At 36.0% G+C, this 23,768-nt stretch overlaps 1 protein-coding gene and 1 long non-coding RNA gene across 3 annotated transcripts in view; one reads left to right on the forward strand and one right to left on the reverse strand.

The window, feature by feature from the left end:
• LEF1 (lymphoid enhancer binding factor 1) overlaps nt 1-21,728 on the forward strand; it is a 99,397-nt gene extending 77,669 nt beyond the window's left edge. Inside the window, exons 8-11 of one of the 2 annotated variants that reach the window (XM_088132988.1) lie at nt 3,921-4,028; nt 5,960-6,008; nt 7,146-7,186; nt 21,058-21,179. In XM_088132988.1, the coding sequence (XP_087989114.1) occupies nt 3,921-4,028; nt 5,960-6,008; nt 7,146-7,180 (192 nt within the window). In that variant the 3' untranslated portion in view covers nt 7,181-7,186; nt 21,058-21,179. Of the gene's footprint in view, nt 1-3,920; nt 4,029-5,959; nt 6,009-7,145; nt 7,187-21,057 lie in introns of both variants that reach the window. The other variant, XM_088132989.1, reaches the window with a different exon arrangement.
• LOC148216876 (uncharacterized) lies at nt 2,804-21,075 on the reverse strand. Its single transcript, XR_015794607.1, has 4 exons — nt 15,972-21,075; nt 13,643-13,767; nt 8,909-9,048; nt 2,804-5,749 (listed from the first exon to the last, which is right to left on the reverse strand). It is a non-coding gene; the product is annotated as an uncharacterized LOC148216876 (long non-coding RNA).
• Nucleotides 21,729-23,768: the final 2,040 nt, after the last annotated feature.

Consider the following 23,768-nt stretch of genomic DNA (forward strand, 5'->3'; position numbering starts at 1 on the left):
AAATATGCAATCAGGAAATATCCTGTGGTACTATTTACCACTGTAATAAATAGCAGCAATAAACTATTTCTGTTTAGAATTTTAACTTAAAAAAAGGAAATACAAATGTATGTTTGGTGCTTTCAAAAATCAACAAAATTGACTGCTTCTCTTAAGGTGAGAAGCATACTTTACAGCTGAAAAATGTTTAGTTTGTACATTTGACATTTTAGCTGAGGGATATTCAATTAGCTAATTTTCTTATCTGTCTTTTCTTCATCATAAAACTTTTATATATTGTAGAAGTAACTAGGGATAGTCCTCATTTAGTGACCACAATTGGTTTGGCAACTTAGCCATTAAGTGAAGTAGTTGTAAAGTGAAACTGCAACTGTTCTTATGATCTTACTTTAGCTTTCCTTTGGTTTACAGACCTGCAAAAGTCATAAATGCGAGGAATTGTTGTAAAGTTACTTTTTCATTGCCACTGTAACTGTGAACAGTTGCTGTCTGAGGCAGTCATTAAATGAGGACTACCTGTATCTCTTTTTGGAAGAGTTATCAATAAACATTTCACAAAATGACTAGAGAACAGTGATTTCAGATTTCTTTGGATGATTAAAGTTATTTTTACACATTGTCCCCATTTTATCCCTTCCATGTTGTTGTTTTTTTGAACCATTGCCATTTTAGCAAGCATCAAAGGTGAAACATGTCAAACATACACTTCAACAAAGCATATTAAAGAGTTCTCACTCAGGGTACTTCTACATAAATTATGGCCTTATAAATGGCATGTGTACTGACCCTAACTTCTGTGTACCTGGCAATTGCAGGAAAAGTCTTGTCTGTACAGTTGCTTCTATCTGGGGTCACTTGGCTACGTGCATCTGCTAATTCATGGAGGATTTGGCTGTTGGCATGCTAGTGCAAATATCATTTTTCTAGTATTTGCACTGGTCTGTTAAAAGCAAAGCTTGGACATAGCAGCAGATGGCAAACAACTGAAATTGCATGGTAGCAAAAGGAGAAATAGCATTGTGGGAATCTGTCCAAAGCTTTGGTGAAGCCTCTCTCTAGTGTTATTTCAGAACAGAATTTGACAGGGTGTTTTGTTTTAAAGGATTGAAATTCTGCTGTCTTAAAAGCCTATTCTGTCTCTGAATATATATTTCAAACTAATCAATTACTGTGAATTCAGTTATATGCATGTTTAGTACTGCCCATTAGAGGAGAACAGTAAAAAACTGATGCAAAAAACCCTAGGTGATGTTAATTTTTTACATTTAATGTTATAATATTGCATATATTCCTTTCTGCTTTGTAAGCATTCAAACTGGCTTACCACAATAAAACAAATGCAAAATACAAAAAGTGACGGTAAAATCAATAAAATCAAAATGTTGGGTTACAACACGCAAGTCTGATGTTGCAAAAAATGTGACTGAATGGCAGACAATTCATAATATTATGACTTGGTTATGTGTCTAAAAGATAAGATTTCTCCAAAAAACCCCAAACTTCCATTACTAATATTTTTAGACAGCTCTGCTTCCTTGGTAATGTGGTGTGTCTTTGGCACTTCATCGCTCTTCTTGGCTCCCTCCCATGTTTCCTGCTGTCTGGCTCTTGGAAGCTGCAAGCTTCCACCCTAATTTCCTGCTGTGAAACAGCTGATGGGCAGCTGCGGAGATTGGATCAGGCTGCCGCTTGAAGGGCGAAGGCTCTTCGGTGGTTCAGAGAAGGTGGTGTGTGTGCACAGAGAAGAGCAGCTCACTCGTTCTAAGAACTGCCTCATGTTCAGCATTTTTGGAATGTTAAACTGCAGGGTTTGGTTTCTAAACAATGTAGTAAATTCAGTAAAAAGTGGTGCTTTAAAGGGTATGCATTGGGAGCTGGGAAGAGAACAGACTGTAGCTTAAATCCCACATGACTGGAAAAGTGACCAAAACACCCCAAGGTGAAAGATTTTGATTAGCCTTCTAAAGTACATTCTATCGTTTCCATACTGTTGCTCAGAAATCATCAGGTGAGTGCTCCATGGTTGCATGATTAAGAAAGCATACTAGTACATGAGAATAGTTGACTTAAACATTTTAATTTTTAATTACTATTATTGATTCTTACTTCAAGTCTCTTTCTTCAAGATTGCATTGCTACCAGTAATTAATCTGTGAAATGCAGTTAGCAAAAGGTCTTCTCTTCCATTCAGTCAGTTCATATTGCACCATCTCCATGATTCTAGACATTGCAATTGCTTTTCACTCACTGTCATGTCAAAGCCCTATTTATTCAAAGTTTCAGTCTGTGTTTTTGCCCTAACAGCAGACACACTGCCTAGCCTTTCCCTTCTGTGCTTTGTAGTTTTGTTTTGCATTTGTTTCTGTGGCATCAGCCTATCATGCCTTAGCTGTCCTTTTGTTGCAAGGCCATATGCTGCCCCCCACCCCATCCCGAATGTAGTAGGATATGTTTCAATATTTAACTCCATGCATTCCAGCTGTCCCTGTTGTACTGGACATTCAGACTCTCAGGTCAAGAAATACAGACTCATGCAATTGATTATCATATTATCCGTAAACAATTTCTAAGTATTATCTTGTAATTTGCCAGGATATTGCTTGCATCACATACAGAATTCAGAATCTGCTATGCTGTAAACTGTTGTGAAAACAGCAAATTCTCTCTTTGGGTGTGCAATATATGTGAGTGTAATGTGGGTATGTAAAATAGAAATTGGAATAGCCGACTTTTTTCAGGGAGGCTGAGATCCATCCTGAAGGGGCAAGAAAAGGGCTACACTCCTAAAAGTAGTGGGTGCAGCTAGGGCCCAAATTAATTTACTTTATCTTACATTTTTACATATAAAAATTTTATATGGTTGAAATTAGTAATCTCCAAGCATGCAGTTAATAATTTCCCCTTCTGTCATATTAAAAATTAGAATTTTGTATCAACTTTTGGAGTTCACCGGGAGTCCCCATCAAAAAAGAAAAGAAGAGAAAAGAATTTCAGCATAAAATAGCATTTACTTAAAGTAAGCATCGTAGACTGTTTAGTAAAAATTAACAACACAAGCTGACAAACCTTTTATGTTTTTTATGCTTCTCCGATGGATTTTGGTAGCCTATACTTGTAATGAATTCTTAGTACATCTTATTGTTTAAAAGGCAAAATATAAACGTAATTGGGATTATTTTAATATAATTAATTAATGAATTTCATCAGTACCATTCTTCATTATCATGGTCTTCATCTACATGGGAGGCTTCTTATTCAAGCAATATGGAACCTATCTTGTTTAAAAGCGGTGTTTCCTGGAATAGCATGTAAGAATTCCATGCTGGCTTTGGATAAACAAGAATTCAGAAATATTTTTACAAAGGGGCTGTCCTCTTTTTTCTTTCTTTTTACTATCAGTTTTTCTGCTGATCATAGTTCTCTTGGAACGGGGCAGAATTTAATGTTCCACTGAGGAGCTGAGAACTATACCTCAAGGCGGTGGTGTAAAAGAAGAAAGAGGACTGTCGTCTTGTCTTTTTAAAAATGGCATTATATCTACTGTGGTCTCTATATACTTCCTGTCTCAAAATGATAAAAAACTGCACCGCTGATTACTGGCAAATAGTGCTGCAAAATTTTGGCCGCGCAGTCAAAAGTCATCAGATTGTAGAAAAGGCAAGAGGATCAGGAAGCTGCATGCCTATCCCCGTGTTTTCTCAAAGGCCTTCCACATCAGATTTCAAAGTTATGTATTTAAAAACTCAGATCTCCTCTGCCTGACATCAGTTGTGTATATTGTGCAAGTTTCTTATATTACCATTGGTAACATGTGAGCACTCTGGATGGTGGTTGTACTTTTCTGTGCGTCAGAATAAATCGGAATTCATTTCCTTAGATGTCTGCACACGAAGCTCATTCTTTTTCCACTTCACTTGCAGTGGCATGCCTTGTCGCGTGAAGAACAAGCAAAATATTACGAACTAGCTCGGAAAGAAAGGCAGCTACACATGCAGCTGTATCCTGGCTGGTCTGCAAGAGACAATTATGTAAGCTTCTTATTTATATTTTCTTCAGTTTGATCTTGCTGCAGTTAAGACACAGGGATCTGAATGTTTAAAGGGAGCAAAAGCTCCTAGTATTGGCATTCCGTTCACTTTGAGGTCTCTGTATTTTTCTCTTCTCTCTTTTTTAGACAATTTTTACATGCATGAATGGATTCCAAAATTTTCTTGGTTGTTTTCCTGGTCCAGCTTTATGCCTATCTGAAAAATACATCGAAGTGGTCATTCAATGTTAGAGAATTGTTTTGCAGACATCTGTATCAGGGATTTATGTCCTAAAACTGATCACTGTTTTGACATCGGCTTATCATATGGTTAATAAATACACATGGCAATGAATCTCTTCTGAATGATGCCCTACTGGAATTATCTTGGAATTTATCTTGGCAATGTGAAATTTGTGTGTGTATATTTGTCCTAAAGCAAACAGAATGTAGAGTGGATTGAGCTGAGCGGCCATTCTTTTGCCTGCAGGTTATCTTTTACTTTTAAGAAGAAAAGCTTCAGTTAGCAGCACTTCTTCAAATTGTTTTTTTTTTTTTAATATTAAGCTTTTCACACAGCAAACTATAAAAATATTTATTACAATTGAACAGTATATCTTCTATTTACCTTGTAAATAGTTCTTTAAAAAAAAAATCCATACTCATGATACCCAGAGACTTATTTATCTGAGAGTTAGTTAAGACAGGGCCTTGATGACTCTTAAATAAACAATTCAAAGAACAGTCTAATCCCAGGCATAGTTCTGACTTTGAAAATATAGTCTCTCACACATTCATTAAGATTTCAATCGATAGTGGGATATATCCTTAATCTCATGTGCCTAGTTAAATGCCAGATAAATAGACTTACTGCCTAAGTCAAATTCCATAAAAGAGCCAATGAGCTTCAGAGCACAGTGAATCATCTTTGCCTAGTACCTACATTCATTTAACAAAGCAGTTTATGCATCAGTCCATTTTGAAAATCTTATTCAGTTTTAATGAATTATGCTAAAATGGAAAGGAAAAAGGATAACACCCTATCCAGCTATTGGAAATTAAGAGCATTAGTAGATATTTTGATTGTTAGCATGGGGATTGTAAACTCAGAGCAATACTTTCAGCAGACTCTCAAATTACCACTCTCTGGACTGCAGCTGAGTATGGCTCTCAGTTTACAGATGTGCATCTACAACTAGAATTGTGGCTCACTGTTACTGATAACGATAACTATATATTCAGTTTGATTACTTTTTTCTTAAATGTTCACGATTAGCACAAGTAGCATTTGCAGGATGCTTTCTTCAGTATATTGTAATTTTTAATGGATTTCCCCCCCCCACAATTTAACTACTGGTTATGAATGAGGAATAAAACCTGATCTACTGTGCAAAGCTTAGTTGAGGTTATGATGAGGTTATGGTGATATTTACTGAGATTGCCATATATGAGGAAAAGCCCGTACTTGCTCCTGGAGGTTGATACAGACGTTTGCAATCCAGCACCCCTTGTTGCACAGGGATAAATAGTACGGCTGTTCTGCAATTCCTGGCAAGCAAGTTCTCCTCTCTCATATTTCTGGTTCAGAAAAAAAGTTCTTTCTAGAATTTCTGCCATGGGTTGCCGTCCATTGAAAATGATGACTGCTGCATCTGGAAAGGGGTTTGCAGGAACTTTCGGTGAGATTGATGTGGACCCTCTTATTGCCTACATCTTGCCAGCCTGATAAGGGTAGAATGGCAGGGGTTAATATAAGCAAAAATGGCTGTCTATAATAAAATATAGGCAAAGTTCAACATTCATCCTTGAGGATTATAGAAATATAGACAGTATTTTTTAGGATTACTTATAGGGATAATCTCAAAAGGCTTTTCTTGAGTTATTTATTTCTTTATTACTCATAAATAAAGGCCTTTTTCCTACTTTCCAAAGGGAAAGAAGAAAAAGAGGAAGAGAGAGAAGCTACAGGAGTCAACATCAGGTATATTTTATGGGTAGATATTCATGTTAAATATTTGCTGTGTTTTAAAGATTCAGCACTTTGCTTCAAGATGTAAATTTCTTTCCATAATGGACGATACATATTCTAATGATTCTTTTTAACGTCACCTTCATTGTCTTGCCCTTGTGCACCCAGAATTATGGCAAACAGAGAGTTTTACTTTCATTATGAAGAGATGCTTGGAATGAAGCTCTGTGGTTTGTTTCAACAACTGAGAGAAGAAATTAATCTCCATTCTTTTGGATGTCAGTAGAGGCTCAAAGATTGGAGAACAGTAATATCACCAGTAATTGTAGATTACTGGTACCAGAAACTGAAAGTTATTACTGAAAATTGGAAAAGTAACACTATTTCATCAACTTAAAGAGGCAGTACCAGTTCAAAAAGAATTAAGTAGCAGTGACAAAAAGTCAGCTGCCTTTTATTCTTCTGTACCATTGCTTAGCTTCCGGAAACAGTACTTGAGAAATTGTATTACTTGCACATGCCATGAATTGCATCTTAAGCTCCTTCAATCCACTACTGACTTCCAGAAGTATGAAGAATATTCTCTTTTGTGGCTGCTGTTAAGGCAACAGCAGAGATTTTGGATCAACTTATTTCTTCATTGGAGAAGAGTCAGCTTCAGTTGGAACAGTTTATAAGCCTTGTAAATAAATCAGTAAATCTCAATGGATAAATTGTGAATGGCAACCTTAGTAAATTCATAAAGCTAAACAAAGTCAGACCTGTTAAGTGTTTGGGTCAAAGTACACCAGGAAATCCTGGGGATGTAAGCTAGATTGGGAAGTAAAAAAAAAAAAAAAACTTCCAAGAAGAAGCCATGGCAAACCACTTCCATACTGTTGCCAGGAAAACTACAGAATCAAGCACAATTCAACGGAAACTTTTATCTTAACATACATAAAACAATAGAAGTGGTTTAAAAAACTTCCTGCTGAAAGCATCAGTGAGGTCCTCTCTTTTTTAAAAAAATAAAATAAAATGGCTGGTATAAGAACCATAAAAAGCAGAGGAAATCAATCAGCAATGCATATTCTAGCATAAGACCTTTTATTTGGGGTGTGCAAAAATGATTCAGTGGAAATTTGTTAAAAGAACAACAATCTTCTACAGGTACAGCCCCACGAATGACAGCTGCCTACATCTGAAGCATGGTAAGAATATTTATAAAAGACTTTCTACTAAATTTATATATATATAAAAAGATTTTGTAAAACTTTCCCACATTTAACATTTGAAAGAAATCAAGAATTTATAGCACACACAAATTTAATGTGCTGCCCTCAAATGAATGTTCTTATGATTAATGGTTTTTATACCGGCTGTGTATTTTAGACCCAATTCTTTTCCCTTTTATTATTTAATTATGTCGTGCAAACTAACTATGCCTCACTGACTAGCTGCAAGTCTAACTATGAAGCACAAAGACTTTAATAAGCAGTTAAACCATTTTTGCCTGGCATCATGCTGCAAAAATCCTCATTAGGAACAAGTTAAGCCAAACTGGTTTGTTCTCATCACTCTTTGTGTAATCTTGACTGGCAGGATAATGAGCATTTCTGTTTCAAAATACTTATATAAGTATTTGTAGTTTATGTATGTTTGTGTGTGTGTGTGTTTGTGTTGTTTCATATTTGTGAATGCGACAAAAATTACTCAATATTTCAACAGTTGAGTTTTTTCTTCCAACATTGTGATCAGGATTGTGTAAGGTGAGGACCCTAATGATGCATAAAAATTAATTAAAGCTTCCTAGATTAATCTACATATTAAAAATTAAATCAAATCTGAATATATCTAAACTAACAACCATTTAAGCCTGAATGGTATACTTACAAATCCTGTTGTTCACAAACATTCATCAAATAATCTTTTGTGTCATTCACTATCAAAAGAGCCTTAAACTAGATTAACTTTGTCAAGTTCTTTTTGCAAGGGAATTAATGCTTAATATGTTGAACAGAGAATATCATTTTATGCATTCATATGCTTCCCAAAGACTCTTATGTTTTAGTTTTATGTCTGTCTTTTGAGCAACTAATTCTATGGAAACAAACTTTTTTAAAAAATACAGTTATTTGGTAAGTTTATTCCGTCAATGATGAGTAAAACATTTCTCAACATTTTTTCTCAACGGATTAGCAACTAAATGGCCTTGCAGTAGTTTAAAATACAGATTTAAAGAATTATTATTTTTTCCTTGTGGAAAAAGTAGCAGTTTTTAAAATATATATTAACTAATTCCATGTACTAATTTCATATAATTTCAAAACATAAATTGTGGGAAGTAGGGGAGTAAACATCTTTTTTGCCTTAAAAATCAGATTGATTTGATAAAGTAAAATTCTTTGATTGATTTTATACAGTAAAAATAACAGTGACTAACTACTAATAGATATGAAGAAATTACTGAGGTTTTTACGAAGTATTCCATTTTTTCCCCTAAATTTGCTAAATTTGAAGAATATTCCATTTTCAATTAAATTTCCTGAATTTTAAGATGTTCTCGGCTTTGAGCAGATCAGGTAGTTTCAGCTGGCTAGATATGGCTTTCAAATACAATAATACTTATATAATTTATATTTTAATAATAGTGAAAGGGTAAGTGTCTTCAAAAACCAAAGGGCGTACAACTGTTTCGAGTTGAAATATAAATTGAATTTGGGTCCAAATAGTGGTGACTCTGTTAACATAAATACTTGCATCATCACATTTTTCATCAAAAAGTTATTGCCATTTGTATATTGGGAAATTGGTTTCTTGGGGGGTAGGGGCCTGCAACTATAAACTGATCATCTTGTGTAAGAATTCAGAGGTCTAGCCAAAAACCTCTAGTCATCAGTGAGGAAAACATTAAAACATCCTGAATAACTCACCTGAATTCTTCCTGCTTGTCTTCCTGACTTCCTGTGTACAGACTCATAGAATTGGAAGTGACCAGTCCAACCTCTTCAATGCAGGAATCTCAGTTAAAGTATCCCTTTCAGATGTCCACCTTGCTTCTCCTTGAACACATCTAGTGAAGGAAACCCACCATTTTTCTGGGCAATTGGTTCCAGCATCAAACTGCTCTGTTATGCAGGATTTTTAAACATTTAATTGGAACATGCCTTCCATTAAGGTAAATATATTGTTCTGTATCCTGTATTCTAGAGTGATGGAAAATAAGTCCTATTATTCTTATAGGTATGAATCTTTTCAAGTATTTGAAGAATGTTATGATCTGCCTCTTCAGTCTTCGATTCTTGAGGCTAAACATTCCAAGTCTTCCAGTCTGTCTTCATAGGACTTAGTGTCTAATCCCTGGATCATCCTCGCTGCTCTTCTTTGAATCTGTTCCAGTTTGTCTGAATCTTTTTTAAAATATGCCCAGAACTGGACAAATCTTTAAGATACTGTTATGCAAAGTACTATTACCAAAGCATTTTTTCTCATCTTATACCCATGCATTTGATTTCTGTTTCCTAAGAAAATAACTTTCTGTTAAGTTTTCATTAAGTTTCCTTTAAGTTCTCATTGGTTTCCATTAAATTTCCTTCATCCATTTCTTCAAGATCAAAATTCTTTTGAACGTTATTTCTGTCTTCTAGGAATTTTTTTATCCCATCCAATTGTGTGTCATTTGCAAATATCATAAGCATTCCCTCTTTCTCTTCATTTAAAGCATTAATAAAAATGTTGAAGAGTACAAGGCTCAGGACTCAACCCTAAGATACCCACTCAATACTTCAGCCAGTTTGATGAGGAATTTTTAAGATCAATTTTTTGAGCCACTTAATTATCATACCCTCCAGCTCATACTTAATGAGCTTAATAATCATAATGTCATGGAGTACTTTATCAAATATTTTACTGCGATAAAGATACATTAAATCTACAATATTTCCACATTTTATTATAGAAGTTAATAAAAAATGAGGTAAAGTTAGTTTGGCAAGATTTTGCCTTGAGAAATGTATGCTGACTTTTGGCAATTACCACATTGTTTTCAAGGTGCTTATAGAATGATCTTTTTATAATTTGACCTACAGTCATCCCTGGTATAGATGTCAGAGTGACTATTATGTAGTTCTCTGGATCCTCCTTAAAAGATAAGGGCATTTGCTCCATCAACACTTCATCCTCTGGTACTTCATCCATTCTCCAGGATTTATTAAATGTGAACAAGTTCATCTTCCCATACTTTAGGATGCAGTTTATATGGTCCTGGACTCATTCAACTCATTCAAAATAAATAGGCATTCTGCAAATAAATGCCAGCTTAACAAAAACTTTTGCTTTCCAGATACAGAAACAGCCAAAAGTATTGTTACACCTCCACTTTTTCCCAAAGAATCCCAATTTGCCATGAAATAAGTTGAAACTAACACAAGTAAATGGCATTCATCATTCTAACCTAGTATTTTGTAGGACACCTTTTTAGGCAATAACTGGAATCAAGCACTTTCTGTAGCTCTGGATGATGATGATGATACCTCAGACTTAACAATTGTTGATAAGACAGACAAAAAGGTCCGGATAGTGGACATTTCAATACCTGAAGACAGCAGAATAGAAGAGAACTGGAGAAAATCACAAAATACAAAGACCTGCAAATAGAAATAGAACAACTGTGGCAAAAGAAAGCAAAGATAGTACCAATAGTAACAGGTGCCTTGGGTGCAATCCCCAAACATCTGGAGCACCACTTGAACATCATCAGCATTGACAAAATCACCCTCAATTAGAAAAGGCAGCTTTAATTGGAACAGCTTATATCCTGCAACGATATCTTTAACACCATCAAACACAACACCTGCCTATCCCAGGCCCTTGGGAAGGACTTGATAACTGGACAAAAATGCCAAATCCAGTCTAAACATCTGGCTGACTGTGCGACCAACAATAATAATAACATCTAATAAATTTAGATGCTACCTGATTCCCAGCGACTCTGGACAGTTTACAATTGTTAAAATGTTTAAAAAACAAAGAACAATACAGAAAACATAAAAGCAACATAAGAGAAAGAGACAACAGTGACAGAGGGAAACAGAAAGGAAGAAAGGGGCATCAATTGTCCTCTCCAAATAAGATTTCTACACTTCTCAACTGGCAATTTGTCCCATTCTTCTTGAGTAAAGTACTCTAGTTGTCTTAGGTTTGATGGGTTCCTTCTCCCAATTGTGAGTTTCAACTCTTTCCATAAATATTCTATTGGATTCAGATCAGGACTCATAGCAGGCCACTTCAAGCAGTCCAATGTTTGCTTTTCAACCATTCTTGGCTTCTTTTAGATATATATTTTGGGTAATATCCTGCTGGAGGACCTATGACTTGTGACTGAGATAGAGCTTTCTAACACTGGGTATTATCTTTCACTCCAGAATGCCTTGATAATCTTTTGATTTCATTGTGCCCTGCACAGATTCAAGGCACCCAGTGATGAAGGCAGTAAAGCAACCTCATAACATTATGAGCCTCTTCCATGTTTCACGGTAGAGATGGTGTTCTTTTCTTCTAAACATAGTTTTTTCTTCTGTAAACATAGTTTCTGTGACTTACCAAAAAGCTCTAATTTTGTTTCATCTGTCCAAAGGACTGTGCTTGTCAACATGCATTTTAGCAACTCCAGTCTGGCTTTTTCGTGTCTGTCTGTCAGAAATGAGGTCTTCCTGGGTCTACCATGGAAGCCACTTTCTGTCAGACAGCGACAGAGGGTGCAACTTGGTATTGTTGTATCTTGATCTTGGAGGTCAGCCAAGATCTGTTAGGAATGTTCTTCCTTCTTTCCTTCTTTCTCCAACATTCAAATGATCTTTCTGTTCAATCTGGGGGCCAGTCTTCCTCCTGTGGCTATATCTAGGGAGGTTGTCTAAGGTCCCATAGACCTTAAGCTTCTTGATAATATTAACAACTATGGTCACAGAAAGATGAAACACTTTGGAGATGGTTTTGTAGCCTTTACCTTTACTATGCTTGTCTATAATCTTCCTTTCCTCCTCAGAGAACCCTCTGCTTTTCTTTCTCTTGTCCATGTTTACTGTGCTGTACACAATGACACAAAAAGCCTGAGTGAGTACTTTTCTCCATTCAAATAGGCTGAGTGAGTGAATATGAGATTGAAGACACCTGTGATACTAATTAAAATCAATAGTCTGCTCAAGAGACGACTAAAATCCAATAATGTCTTTAACTTCTAAGGGGTACTGATAATTATGTCCATGCCTGGTTTATTTTATTATTTACAAGAATATGTTAAGTCATACATCAAAGGCAAAACATCTGCACTATAGACTATGGAAGAAAGAATGCTGGATACCATTTACTTGAGTCAGTTTCAACTTATTTCACAGCAAATTGGGATTCTTTGAGACAAAGTGGAGGGATACCAATATTTTTGGCCATGTCTGTACATCTCTACCGTTTTAGGCTACGTGCATGTAATCTTTCTTGGTGACTTGTCCCTCTTTCTACTTCCTATCTATGCACTTTTTTTCTTTTTAGAACTTTACTTTTGTGTAGCCTCATTGGCTTCTTCTGCTGCCCTTTTCTTCTCCCCATAGGAATATTTTCCATTTATGGGTTAATGTTTAGTATTTTTAGGAGCTCTCTTTTTCCCCCTGAATTTTCCTGCCATGGAATTATGCTATGCTTATTAAAATCCACTTTTTAAAAACACGAGGTATGCAAAACGTTCAGCAAAGCATGTAGGTTTTTAAAATTTATGTTAAAATCAAAAACTCCACCATTGCACAATCACTTTCCACCAATATTCCTGTTATCTTCCACATTTTATGAGTAAGTCTTCTTTTATTCCCTGTACTCTCTATCTTTTACATTTCCTTGTGCTGCCCATTTCCTTGCATGCAATATCTAAATGCTATGAAGTCTGCAAATCTTGTAAGCGGGATAAATTGTATGCAAAGTAGGGACAAGTTAATTAGTCTGATTTTTATAATCCTCTTCACAGAATTTGGGTAACTTGGCACTCTGTATGTTATCACTTGCCACAAGCAGAAAAAAGACCAGGAAGTTCCCATTCTTTTAAAATGGCCCTGTAGGTAACATCCAGCAAAACAACTGCAGAAGATTTCTTAGGTCAGGGTCAGGCAGATTTTAAGCTTTAAAAATAACAGCTAGCTTCTAAGCATAGTCTCAACCCAGGAATTTGTCTTCAGTTCTAAAACAGGAGCTTTCACATCTGTCCTTTCCAAATATTGTCCCAAACCTATTGACCTTAGAAATCTAATTTAGCAAAATAAAATGGCTTGCTTTTGCTGATATTTGCGGTTATGTAAATCTACATAAAAATAATATAATAAATAAACCAAATTGATTCTGGGGATCTATGTGGGATGTGCGTGTGGACCAAGTTCCTTGCTGTTTGGGCCTTTTAGCTGTTGTCTTTCCACATCTTTAATATTGAAAAGAAGATAAAACTGTAGAATGTAGAATGTTTTATCTAAATGAATAGGCTAGTGATTCTTCTTGCTCTATAAACTAGCATGCAAATGGCAAGGGAATCAGGATAAGCAAAAGGATGCATCGAACAATGTGTGATTAGTTAAGCTGCAACAAGAAGGGATAACTGCTACTTTAGATCAAACTACAGTGAAATCTCGATTTACCCAATTTCACAGGTAGCGTTCCAAATTTCCACTGTGATTTATAATTTGTAAAACTTGCATGATGATGTAATCAAACAAATGATGTAAATTCTGCTCTGCCGTATGCTCCAATTCAATGGACATTTCTGAATAAGAAAACAGTAACAGAAGTGAAGTAAAATGAGACTTGACTTTATTCATAGTGTTAAAAGCCTCTTTGGATATTTTACTTCAGGAGTTAAATTAAAATTAGCTGTTTAACAGGATTTAGGCCAAGTAGGCCTAAATTTCTGCTGCATTCAAGAGAAAAACTCCTTCTAACCAGGCGTTTGCTTTGTATAAAAATCCCGCCAGTTATTTCAAGATCTGCCTCTCATTTCTTGAATGTGTCTGTTTTAGTACTGTGGCAAGCAAGATGCTGCACTGTGAAGCATTTACATTTAATTTCCAACAGGTCTTTTCTGTTTAAGGATGGAAATATTTTCCAATTATGGAACTATATATGGGTTAACCTGAGGATACACAGTGTGAGTTACATTTTTTTTTTCCTGCTTTGAAACTTCTGATTAAATAAAATAAAAATGGGAAGGAGAATCAAAGATATTATACTGCAAAGTAGAAATACTAAATTTGTATGGCTATGCCCCTCCCATAGTGTGGAGTGCACTGTTACAGTGCACCAGGTATCCTTTTTAAAGAAAGAACATGAATACTCAGGACTTTTCACTTTTCTTGCCAGCAGCCAAGATATTGAGAACAGCTGGAGAACTTTTACAAATGTTCCTCCCTCCCTTGTACTGCGTACTCTATCCCTATCTGTATTGGCTAATGGTTCATCATGTTCCTGCTGTGCTGCTAATTTTCCTAAGCAGTTGAGGAGATCTTGTCCATATATCTAATTAGGAGAGGTTAACTTCCTCCGGAAAAAAGAAATACCCAACCACCAAAGGTTAGTCTATGAACCATTTAGTTAAGTTCATTTTGATCATGTATTGCAGGCCTACAAGAACTTGTAGAGGAGAAAAGATGAACCTCACTGATAAATCAAAAATTCTCATGGGCTGCAGAGGAATATGTGGTGAGGCCTGGAGGCATTGGAGGCTCTTAGGATTACATGTTTCGGGGCTGCCACCATGAATTTATTGACTTTTTTTAAAAAGCCGCCAGGGGACAAAAGTCTGCTGTACTTTGAGGCCCCAAATGTATTCTTTTTTACTTGCACAAGTTGAGATCTTACCGCTTTGTTCTTTTGAGATGATGTTTTTTAGTAAGAGAGCATTATCTAATGGCAAGAATTGATTTAAATTTAAATCTGGAATTTAGAACACCATACATAAAATGATGCATTCAAATATAAGGTACTTGTTAAAAGCTGAAACTATCAAATTAACATGCTGACTTCATTTTTATCTCATTTTTAGAAACTACTAGGAAATTGGTTTTGGTTCTTTAGAACAAGTTGTGAAAACTTCAGTAAGCATAAAAGAAATAGGTTGTCTCCAGTAATTGATGCTAAAATTATTTTTAGGGTTCAACCAGCCATCCCAAATTCAGGTCTATCCATTGACTAAAAAGCTAAATGTTGTTATGAGTCAACACTAGACATAAACTAGTGTTTCAGTATATTTGTTGATATTTATTTGGTGGAGAAAATAACATCTCAAGAAGATTGTGCTATTATATTATTTAATATATTAGATCAGTGTTTCTCAACCTTGGCCACTTGAAGATGCTGGCTGGGGAATTCTGGGAGTTGAAGTCCACACATCTTCAAGTGGCCAAGGTTGAGAAACACTCTATTAGATTATAAATAGGTTGTAACACTGCAGAAAGCCTGACTTTTCTTGTTTGTCTATAATAGAGTGACACCTGCTGGATGAATTGGGGAGATGAAACTTGATTTAGAATCCATTTTTTCTGGTGAAAGTTTTGTCACCAAAACATAAGCATAACACTGTCTCGCTATTATAAAAACTTTATTAACAGTGTCCATTCTTTCCTAATCTGGTAGTTCTCAGATATGTGGGATAAAGTTGTAAGGTTCCATATCGTGTACTCTTCAGTGTTATCCTTGCAGGTATATGCTGTCCATACTGAAGACTTATCTAGGTTCAGTTTTTCATGCCATACGTATACCAAATGTGGACTGTTAATGATTCTATGCTTCTGGAAAAAAAAAAATTAAACTACAGTTGGTGCAAAATGCTGCAGCTATAGTTGTTGGAACTTGGAGCATTTGGCTTCCATAGTTGTGACAGATTTGTTTCCATCACACCTTAAATGAGATTTACAGCCCTAAATGGCTTGGATTCACATTATCTGAAAGACCGTTATGTCTTAGGTAACTTACACATTCATTTTCCAGCATGGACTCCTGTGGCCTTGCAGATGTTGTGGAACTCCCAGCATTTCTCACATCAGCCATGGTGACCAGAGCGATGGGGAGATGAAATTTAGCAGTTAACTGGAGGGCCATGGGTCCTTTACTTAGATCGTCATGAATGCTGCCTTCAAAATTGTTAGTTGAGATAAATTTTTCATTGGTGGGGGACACAGCATGTGAAATGCCCTACTGTCTTTACTGGTTCTTGGATGCTGTTTCGAAAAGCAACTTCTGCAAAACTGAGTCTCATTCATTTTAAAAAAGAAAAATATGCATCACACTAATTTAATGGCAATATATTATTTAGGTACACTGTTAACATAAAAGGCAGACAAACGTTCTCCTTCTCTCAAAATTACTAGAGAAAATATGATGGAATCATTAATACTTTAAACTTGTGGCTTAGTCCATATTACAAGAGAACGCTGATATAGTACATAAATACGGGAAAGGCTACAAGCCTCTCTAGTACAGCCATACTGGAATGAATGAATGAATGAATGAATGAATGAATGAATGAATGAATGAATGAATATTCAAGCAAGCAAGATGGAACAGACTATTCCTCTGAATAACAAATTCAGACAGTTCTGAATTAGAACTGTCAACAGATCAAAATATTTTAGTTGAATTATTTGCTATTTAATGAATGTGTTACATTGCATGTTAACTCAGAGTTTTCTTCAGAGAGGTTATTTTAGTAAACACTGATTACTTGTTATTATAAGGAAAGATAAAATATAATTTATATTAACACATCATTAGTTATAATAACCCAAGATTTATTATTAAATTGTTGTTCCAGCTAATTACAGTTGGCCCTGCAAGGTTAACATTACATTGATTTATTTTTAGGTTGCTCCCACGTAGCAGGGCTTTTATTGTGCGGGCAACGCTACAGTCACAGAATTCTACCTGAGGCCCAAATGGTGTGGTTTTTATAATCTTCCTATATTTTTCCCCTTTTTCTTTTTTTTCCCCTTTTCTTTTTTTGTTTTGCCACTGAAAATTCATTAGTTAAATAATTTCATGAGATTTTTTGAGTGGCAGAACAAAAAGTCTTCCATCTTAAAAACAGCCTAGAGTATGATAGAAATTTAAGGCCAAATAAAAGGAACTTAGCAGATGTGTGCTGTTATATGCTATAAATTATTATGTTGACCTTAGATTTTGAGTTCAGTTTTATATTCCATTGCAAAGCTATCAGAGGAAAGCAATAAAAATACTGTAGCTTAGAAATGCATGGCAAACGAGAAAAGATTGGAAAGTGACAATATAATGTTTTTTAAAAATAGTTTTTGCAAATAAAAGTCATAGACTCTGTAAGAAATAGCAATAACATAAATTTAGAACACAATAAGCAGTTTTGGATTAGAATTACATTAAGTATATTGTAATTATTTAATGAGAGCTTTAGAACAAATTGCCAGAGGAAATGTTGGAAACTTGAGTCAAATGGATGGTCATTTTCTCAGGTGGTTTAAATCATGAGATTTTGGCATGAGAGAAACTGGTTTGGATTAACTTTCCTGTCCCTTTTAGCTTGAGGTCATCTGTTAAAGTTATTCTAAGTATATATATTTATTCATGAACAAATTCAACCAAAACAACTTTTTAAAAATATTCTTTTGCATTGAATATATCTTTGCTTGCTCTAGCCCTTTTCAAATTGTACACTACAGAAAAGGACAAAACCTTATTGGGAATTTCTTGGGAGGTGGGGGGAGATTAAAACTCCAGCCTCTGATCTCTGCATGCCACAAGTCTTCAATTATGCACCCTTCTTGCTGCCAAAATTTCACTGTTATCTTTCAACTGTGGGGGAAAAAAACCCCCAACAACTGAGAAACGGTTCCTCACTTCTCTGTCACAGAACTGCACTACAGCTCAAATGGCAGAGACAACAGATCTAGTTTTGTGGCTGAGGCTCAAGGCTTCACATATGCTAAAATGTGACTTGCAGCGCTTTGCTTTGAAGCCTAACCACAGCCAGGGAGCTGTAATTGCTGTCTTTGATTGCACCGACTTCACTTGCGGGTTGGGCTTTGCTTGGGCATGCCTGGGTTGGCCAAACTTCAGCTGCAGCCCTCCAGTGGAGCCTTAGATGTGGGAAGCCTTCCGTCTCTGTAGCACATACCTGTGGTTTCTTGAAAGGAATCCTGGCATGACCTGTTTCATATCTGCTAGGGAACTCCATTAAGGCTCCAATCAGTTTATCAGTAAGAAATTGAAGGATCTCCAGTTTTTTTTAGCTTGCAATTGCAGGAGGCAATGCTGTTTTTACTATAATTTTTATTGGGTGAAGGACTTCAATTCATGGACTTAAGAAAAACAACTCTGTAGCTGTAGCATTTATTTTTAAAGTAGAAAGTAGAGTCATACAGGTAGTCCTTGACTTATGACCATTCATTTAGCAACTGTTCAAAGTTACAACGGTACTGAAAAAAGGGACTTATGACCAGTTCACACACAACCATCGCAGTGCCCCCACAGTCACATGATCAAAATTCAGGCGCTTGGCAACCGGCATGTATTTACGACAGTTGCAGCATCCCGGAGTCATGTGATCGCCATTTGTGACCTTCCCAGCCAGCTTCCAACAAGCAAAATCAAATGGGGAACCACATGATTCACTTAACAACTGCGTGATTCACTTAACAACCATGGTGATTCGTTCAATGACCACTGCAAAAAAATAAAATTGGGTGTGGTTATGTGATGCCTCGCTTAACAACCAAGACTTTCCTGGTCCTATTATGGTCATAAGTCGAGGACTACCTGTACATTTAAAGTTGGAGGTAAAAATTAGAGCTCACATTTTCAGTTGTATGAAAATGGGATCCTTTAAGAATTATGATGATGCTTGGAAAGAAAATCACAGTTACTGTCAACATCAGTCCCATTTTTGAAAAGGGTGGGCTACAGAAAGACTGGACATTATTTTAACCTCCCCACTTCAAAGAAAGGCTGCTGGAAAGAGAAAAGGTGTGGGCTGGGGGGACAGGAACCATCTCAACAGAAGGGCATTTCATTTCCTACAGCAAGGAATACATTCTTGGCCGCTAACGGAGAGGAGCTCTGAATTGCTCTGCTTGTCCTGTGAACTGCTGCTGGCTTGGTGCCTGAAGGCTGTTCCTCAACAGGAAACAGAATGTTTTAATGTTAGACTGAGAGGAAAACCTTCCCAGGAAGAGCAACCTGGACCAAACCTTTGAAAATCTGGGATGAAAAGGCCTAAAGTAAATATAAATCGGCAGGGTGCTCTCTCTCCAGTGGTCTCGTTGCTTTTTTGCTTGGCCTCTTCTCTGTCCTCCTTGAAAAAGAAAGTCCTTCATGGATCTTTGATCCCCTTCTCCGTTTTTTTTTTTTTAAAGGCAGAAGCTGAAGAGGCTTTTTGAAAAAAGTTATGGATAGGTTACATTTATGAGGAAATTAGAATTAGGTTAGTCAGATGCACACCACTGCAGTTGAATGGGTGTCCCCCCGCCCCAAGGGTTCAGGGGTCTGCTTTTTCAAAGGTTAGGAGGATTTAATGGGAAGAAATAGCAAAACAAGCTACTGCAAAATAACAGGTATTTATATCCTCCTTGCATTGGTGAATGTGGTAGAAGGTAAATGTATCCTGCAACCTTAAAAGGATGATTAGGTTTGGTTTTGTGTTCCTGACCAGTTATTTTCCTGAAACAATGTTGCCTATTTATAGTAATATGCTTTTCTACTTCCTCATCTGGCAGGTGTTCTGTGTGTTGAGCTATATATAAAAAAATAATACAAAGATTAGCACTTCAGAGTGTGAAACTGGAAGTCGGTGGATTAAATAGCCTAGAGGAAAAATATAAGTATTATGTTAACAGATGCAATAAACATATACATTCATGTTTACTCTGTAATATGATATCTTACAACTTAGGAGTTTTGTGTTGGATTTGGACATAAATTTGGAAGATCAGTTAAGTGGCAGTACCTAGATTACTTGGTTAAGTGGTCTAACTTTATGCAACTGAACTACTTATAATCATATTTATGTAAAAACATGTGGCTATTTACCCATTCAGATAAAAGCATAACAGATCCTTGATAGACCCTTGGGGCCTTTTATTGTAGTGCCACCCATCAGAAATGTTTTAATTTGGATCCCTGCACTGGGTAGGTAGTTGAACGTGATAGCCAAAATGATCCCTTCCAACTGTTCTATGATTTGATCCTTTGAAATGTTTTCTTCCTAACCAATGTGTCCAGATTCAGGGATCTGGTGATCTGCATTTAGACAATGAGCTAGACTTTACCATCATTACTCTCTCTCTTAGGAGACACTATGGTTGTTATCAGTTTTAATTCTAAAGGTTACATTAATTTAGAATTCAGTGGGATGTGATGTATTTGTTCATGTGTAGAGTTTACTTCTGAACCAACGTTGTCTTCTATGGAACACCTTGTTGAAACATTGTGTATTGTTTATATAAGTATTACACACAATATGTATTTGCTCTGGGGTCTAGAGTTTTGAACACTTTTGTTTAGATTTTTGTATGTTACATTGTCTTCAAATTTGTTGTATATATTGGGAGTTGTCACTGGGCAGTATCTGGATGCAGCTTTCTCACCTTTTGTATAAAGCAAAGTAACTGCCTTCATAAGGTTTACCAAAATCATATAACCAAATATGCAGATTTCTTCCTGATTTTACCTAGCAAATGTGACCAGTGGTCAGGGAAGTTGGGAGTTACAGTCCAAAACATAAGATATCAGGTTGCCCGCCCTTGCTCTATGCCAGCCTTCCCCATGTTGTCTCCCCTCAGTTTGCTTGCTGGATTGGAAAGCGTCAGCAACAATTCTAATTCTTGGGGAACACTGTTGGCAATAAGTAATTTCAACTCCTAGAATTTCCCGGCCAGCATGGTGAATGCTTAGAAAAGGCCCAGATTGTGAAGGTTGTCTAAGGTATTTCATAAATATTAAAATATATAATTAAACCAATGAATGATACATAATAAAGTACCTTGATACACAATTCTAAAAAATCTAAAGGTTTTCACTATGTTGTTCTCTGCAGGTGGGAAGCGACACACATTCTCAACCTGCAAGACAAAGGCAGCGACATCAGGGCCTCTTCTTGAAATGGAAGCTTGTTAAAATCTCTGGGGATGTCCTTCATCTAAACAGGCCACCACTAAGGAGTATGTCTAGGATGTCAAATTTTACCCTGATGTCACTGCTAAAGACGTTGAACCATAAAGACAATCACTGCTACGTCCCTTCACCATCAGAGAGTTCCAAGCCCAACTCAAAAAGGAGAGCCAAGAGCAGCATTTCAGAACTTCCCCCTCTCAATCTCCACTCCGCCTTACGCCCCTCCATTTGTATCTTCTGTGTTGTCAGTACTGAGTCAGCAACAAAATAGTTCATCTGTATTTGTTTCGCTTTAGCCAAAAGAATGATGTAAGGCAGCAGCAACTTCCATCCTATCCCTTCACACCGAAGGAACAAAAAGTAATTTCTTGAGGAAGACATAATCCAGTTTATTTAATGGTGCAAGAAGCTCAATCTTGGATTTCAGATTCTAAAAAGATAAACTTGAATGCTTCTATAATTTAGTTATTGCCTTGGTGTACATTTTTATTGACTTTGAGCTTTTAAAGAAGCATTGAAATCCCCAACCACCTCCTCCCCAATTTTTTTTTTAATAAAAGATTTTTAAATAATAGTAAATTTCTTTTTTCCTGCTGGAGAAGAACAAAGTATTTGGAGGATAAAGCCCTTTTGTTTTTGAATTAACAATTTGTAACAGATAAAATCATTGTATATGTACACTAAACATGCGATCCACTTCATCTGTCTGTATGTGTAAAAGCAACATACCTTATTGGATCTTATTTCAGTAAACTCTCCTACTCACCTATCTGAATTTCCTAGTTTTTTTTTTTTTAAAGCCCAGCACTTGGATTATTATTACTTCGAATGTTCTGTACTTGTATCTGTTTCTGTTAGCCTGTTTAGTGGGATTTTATGCCAGTTGTTGAAATAAATATTGATGTACCCAATTTTTTTTTAGTTTAAGGCATAGCCTTTGCCAAAAAAAAAAAAAAAAAAACAACTGTCAACCAATATATATTTTGTCATTCCAATTTGAGTTAATGTGCTGAGCATTTTTTTGTTGTTGTTTTAATATTTTTTTTAAAATAAAAGCTTTGTAATAAAACTACAAAATACTTATTTTGGGGGCTTGGTTAAAATTAAGTTGCTTGGTTCAATTTGTTTTATTCTGAAGCTTCAATGGATCCAGATGAAGGAAATGTGGTGGTGTATCTGCTCTTTGAAAATATGTATGTCCACATGGAAAAAATGCAATTCAACTGAAGTATGTTTTTATTGATGAAAATCATCCTGCTCGTCAGCCAAAAGAGCCCCCAAGTCTGCTTATATGAGCAATAAACACAAGCAAAAAGAAAAAGAAATAGTGATGGAAGACTGAGGGAAAAACAACTCTGATACTAAGTTTAATAATTCTTATAAGGACCATGTTTAACCAAGTAATTTAATTTTTGCACATTCATGGAAAAAGACTGTGAGCCTTCTGCCAGACCTGGGTGGAATTAGCTTGTCTTTATGCCTCTGTTGTTTAAAATTAATCCAATTTGTAACTTCTGGATTGTACCTTATCTGGATTGTACCCTGTTGTATGATGGCCAGTTCTATGTCATTGGGTAACATCAACTTTTAATGAGAAGTTAACCAGGTTCCTAGGTTTCTCTTGCATATTATCAAGCATTTATAGATTAGCTATTCCTTTTTTGGGGGGTCTACTGTGGGATTATAATGTTGGACTTCCAACGTGCTGGCTGGGAATTCTGGGAGTTGAAATCTACACATCTTAAAGTTGCTAAGGCTGAGAAACACTGCTATAGAGAAAAGGGCCATTGCATAATACCTAGCAGAATAGGTATTGCAACAAGGAAAAGAACCGTTAGTTTTTGTGGGCTGAAAAATGATTTAACTATGTCTTATCGTTGAAGGGTGACACTTCAAGAACTTTGTAATAAACTTTGGGTGGAACAAATTGACTATTAATGCAGGGAACCACAGATTGCTACCTAATTCAATCCAGTTGTTGCAAAAGTTCCATAATGGTGAAACACTCTTGGGTGAGTGATTTTGTAAGATTCCAGGTATAGAGAATTGCAAGTTTTTCATTTACTTTAGAGGTGCATAACCTGAGATGCAGGGTTGCTTATGGCTTTCATTGTTGGCCCTAGATACCTCCAAAGTACTCAGTTGTAATTTTTAATGCAATGTTCATCATATTTTATTTTAATTTTAATTTTAAACTGAAATGTAATGTAAAATTTAAATGTTTGTACTACACTTACCCACTTCTTTGCAGAGTATGGGCCCTCACAGATAACTCAATAGGTTCACTCGAGTGTTTCTCCCAGCACAGGTGGGGTATCCTTTATCCTAAACACTGCCACTGGACCTTTAGTTCTTTGATTTAGATCAATCCTCTACATCCTTTTTCAGGCTAAAGGTCACTCTTTAAAAATGGGGAGAGCAGGATTAAGTAAAAATTTGAATTTAAGTGAAAATGATTAATATGGTTCCCCCCCTAGGTTATTTAATTATTTCTCCTTTCTGGAATTGTAATTCACTGGCAATTTCTGGAGTTACTCCGGGAGCTTCTGATGAGCTCCTATTTGTTATTATCTTGCACAATGGCATAACTGTTTTTAAATTGAAAGCGTACGAACTATAGATGCTTGATAAACT

This window comes from Python bivittatus, unplaced genomic scaffold (genome assembly GCF_059951505.1).
Source record: "Python bivittatus isolate LINGU-HERP-01145 unplaced genomic scaffold, Pbiv_v1 ctg000070_np1212, whole genome shotgun sequence".
NCBI classification, from domain to species: Eukaryota; Metazoa; Chordata; class Lepidosauria; order Squamata; family Pythonidae; genus Python; species Python bivittatus.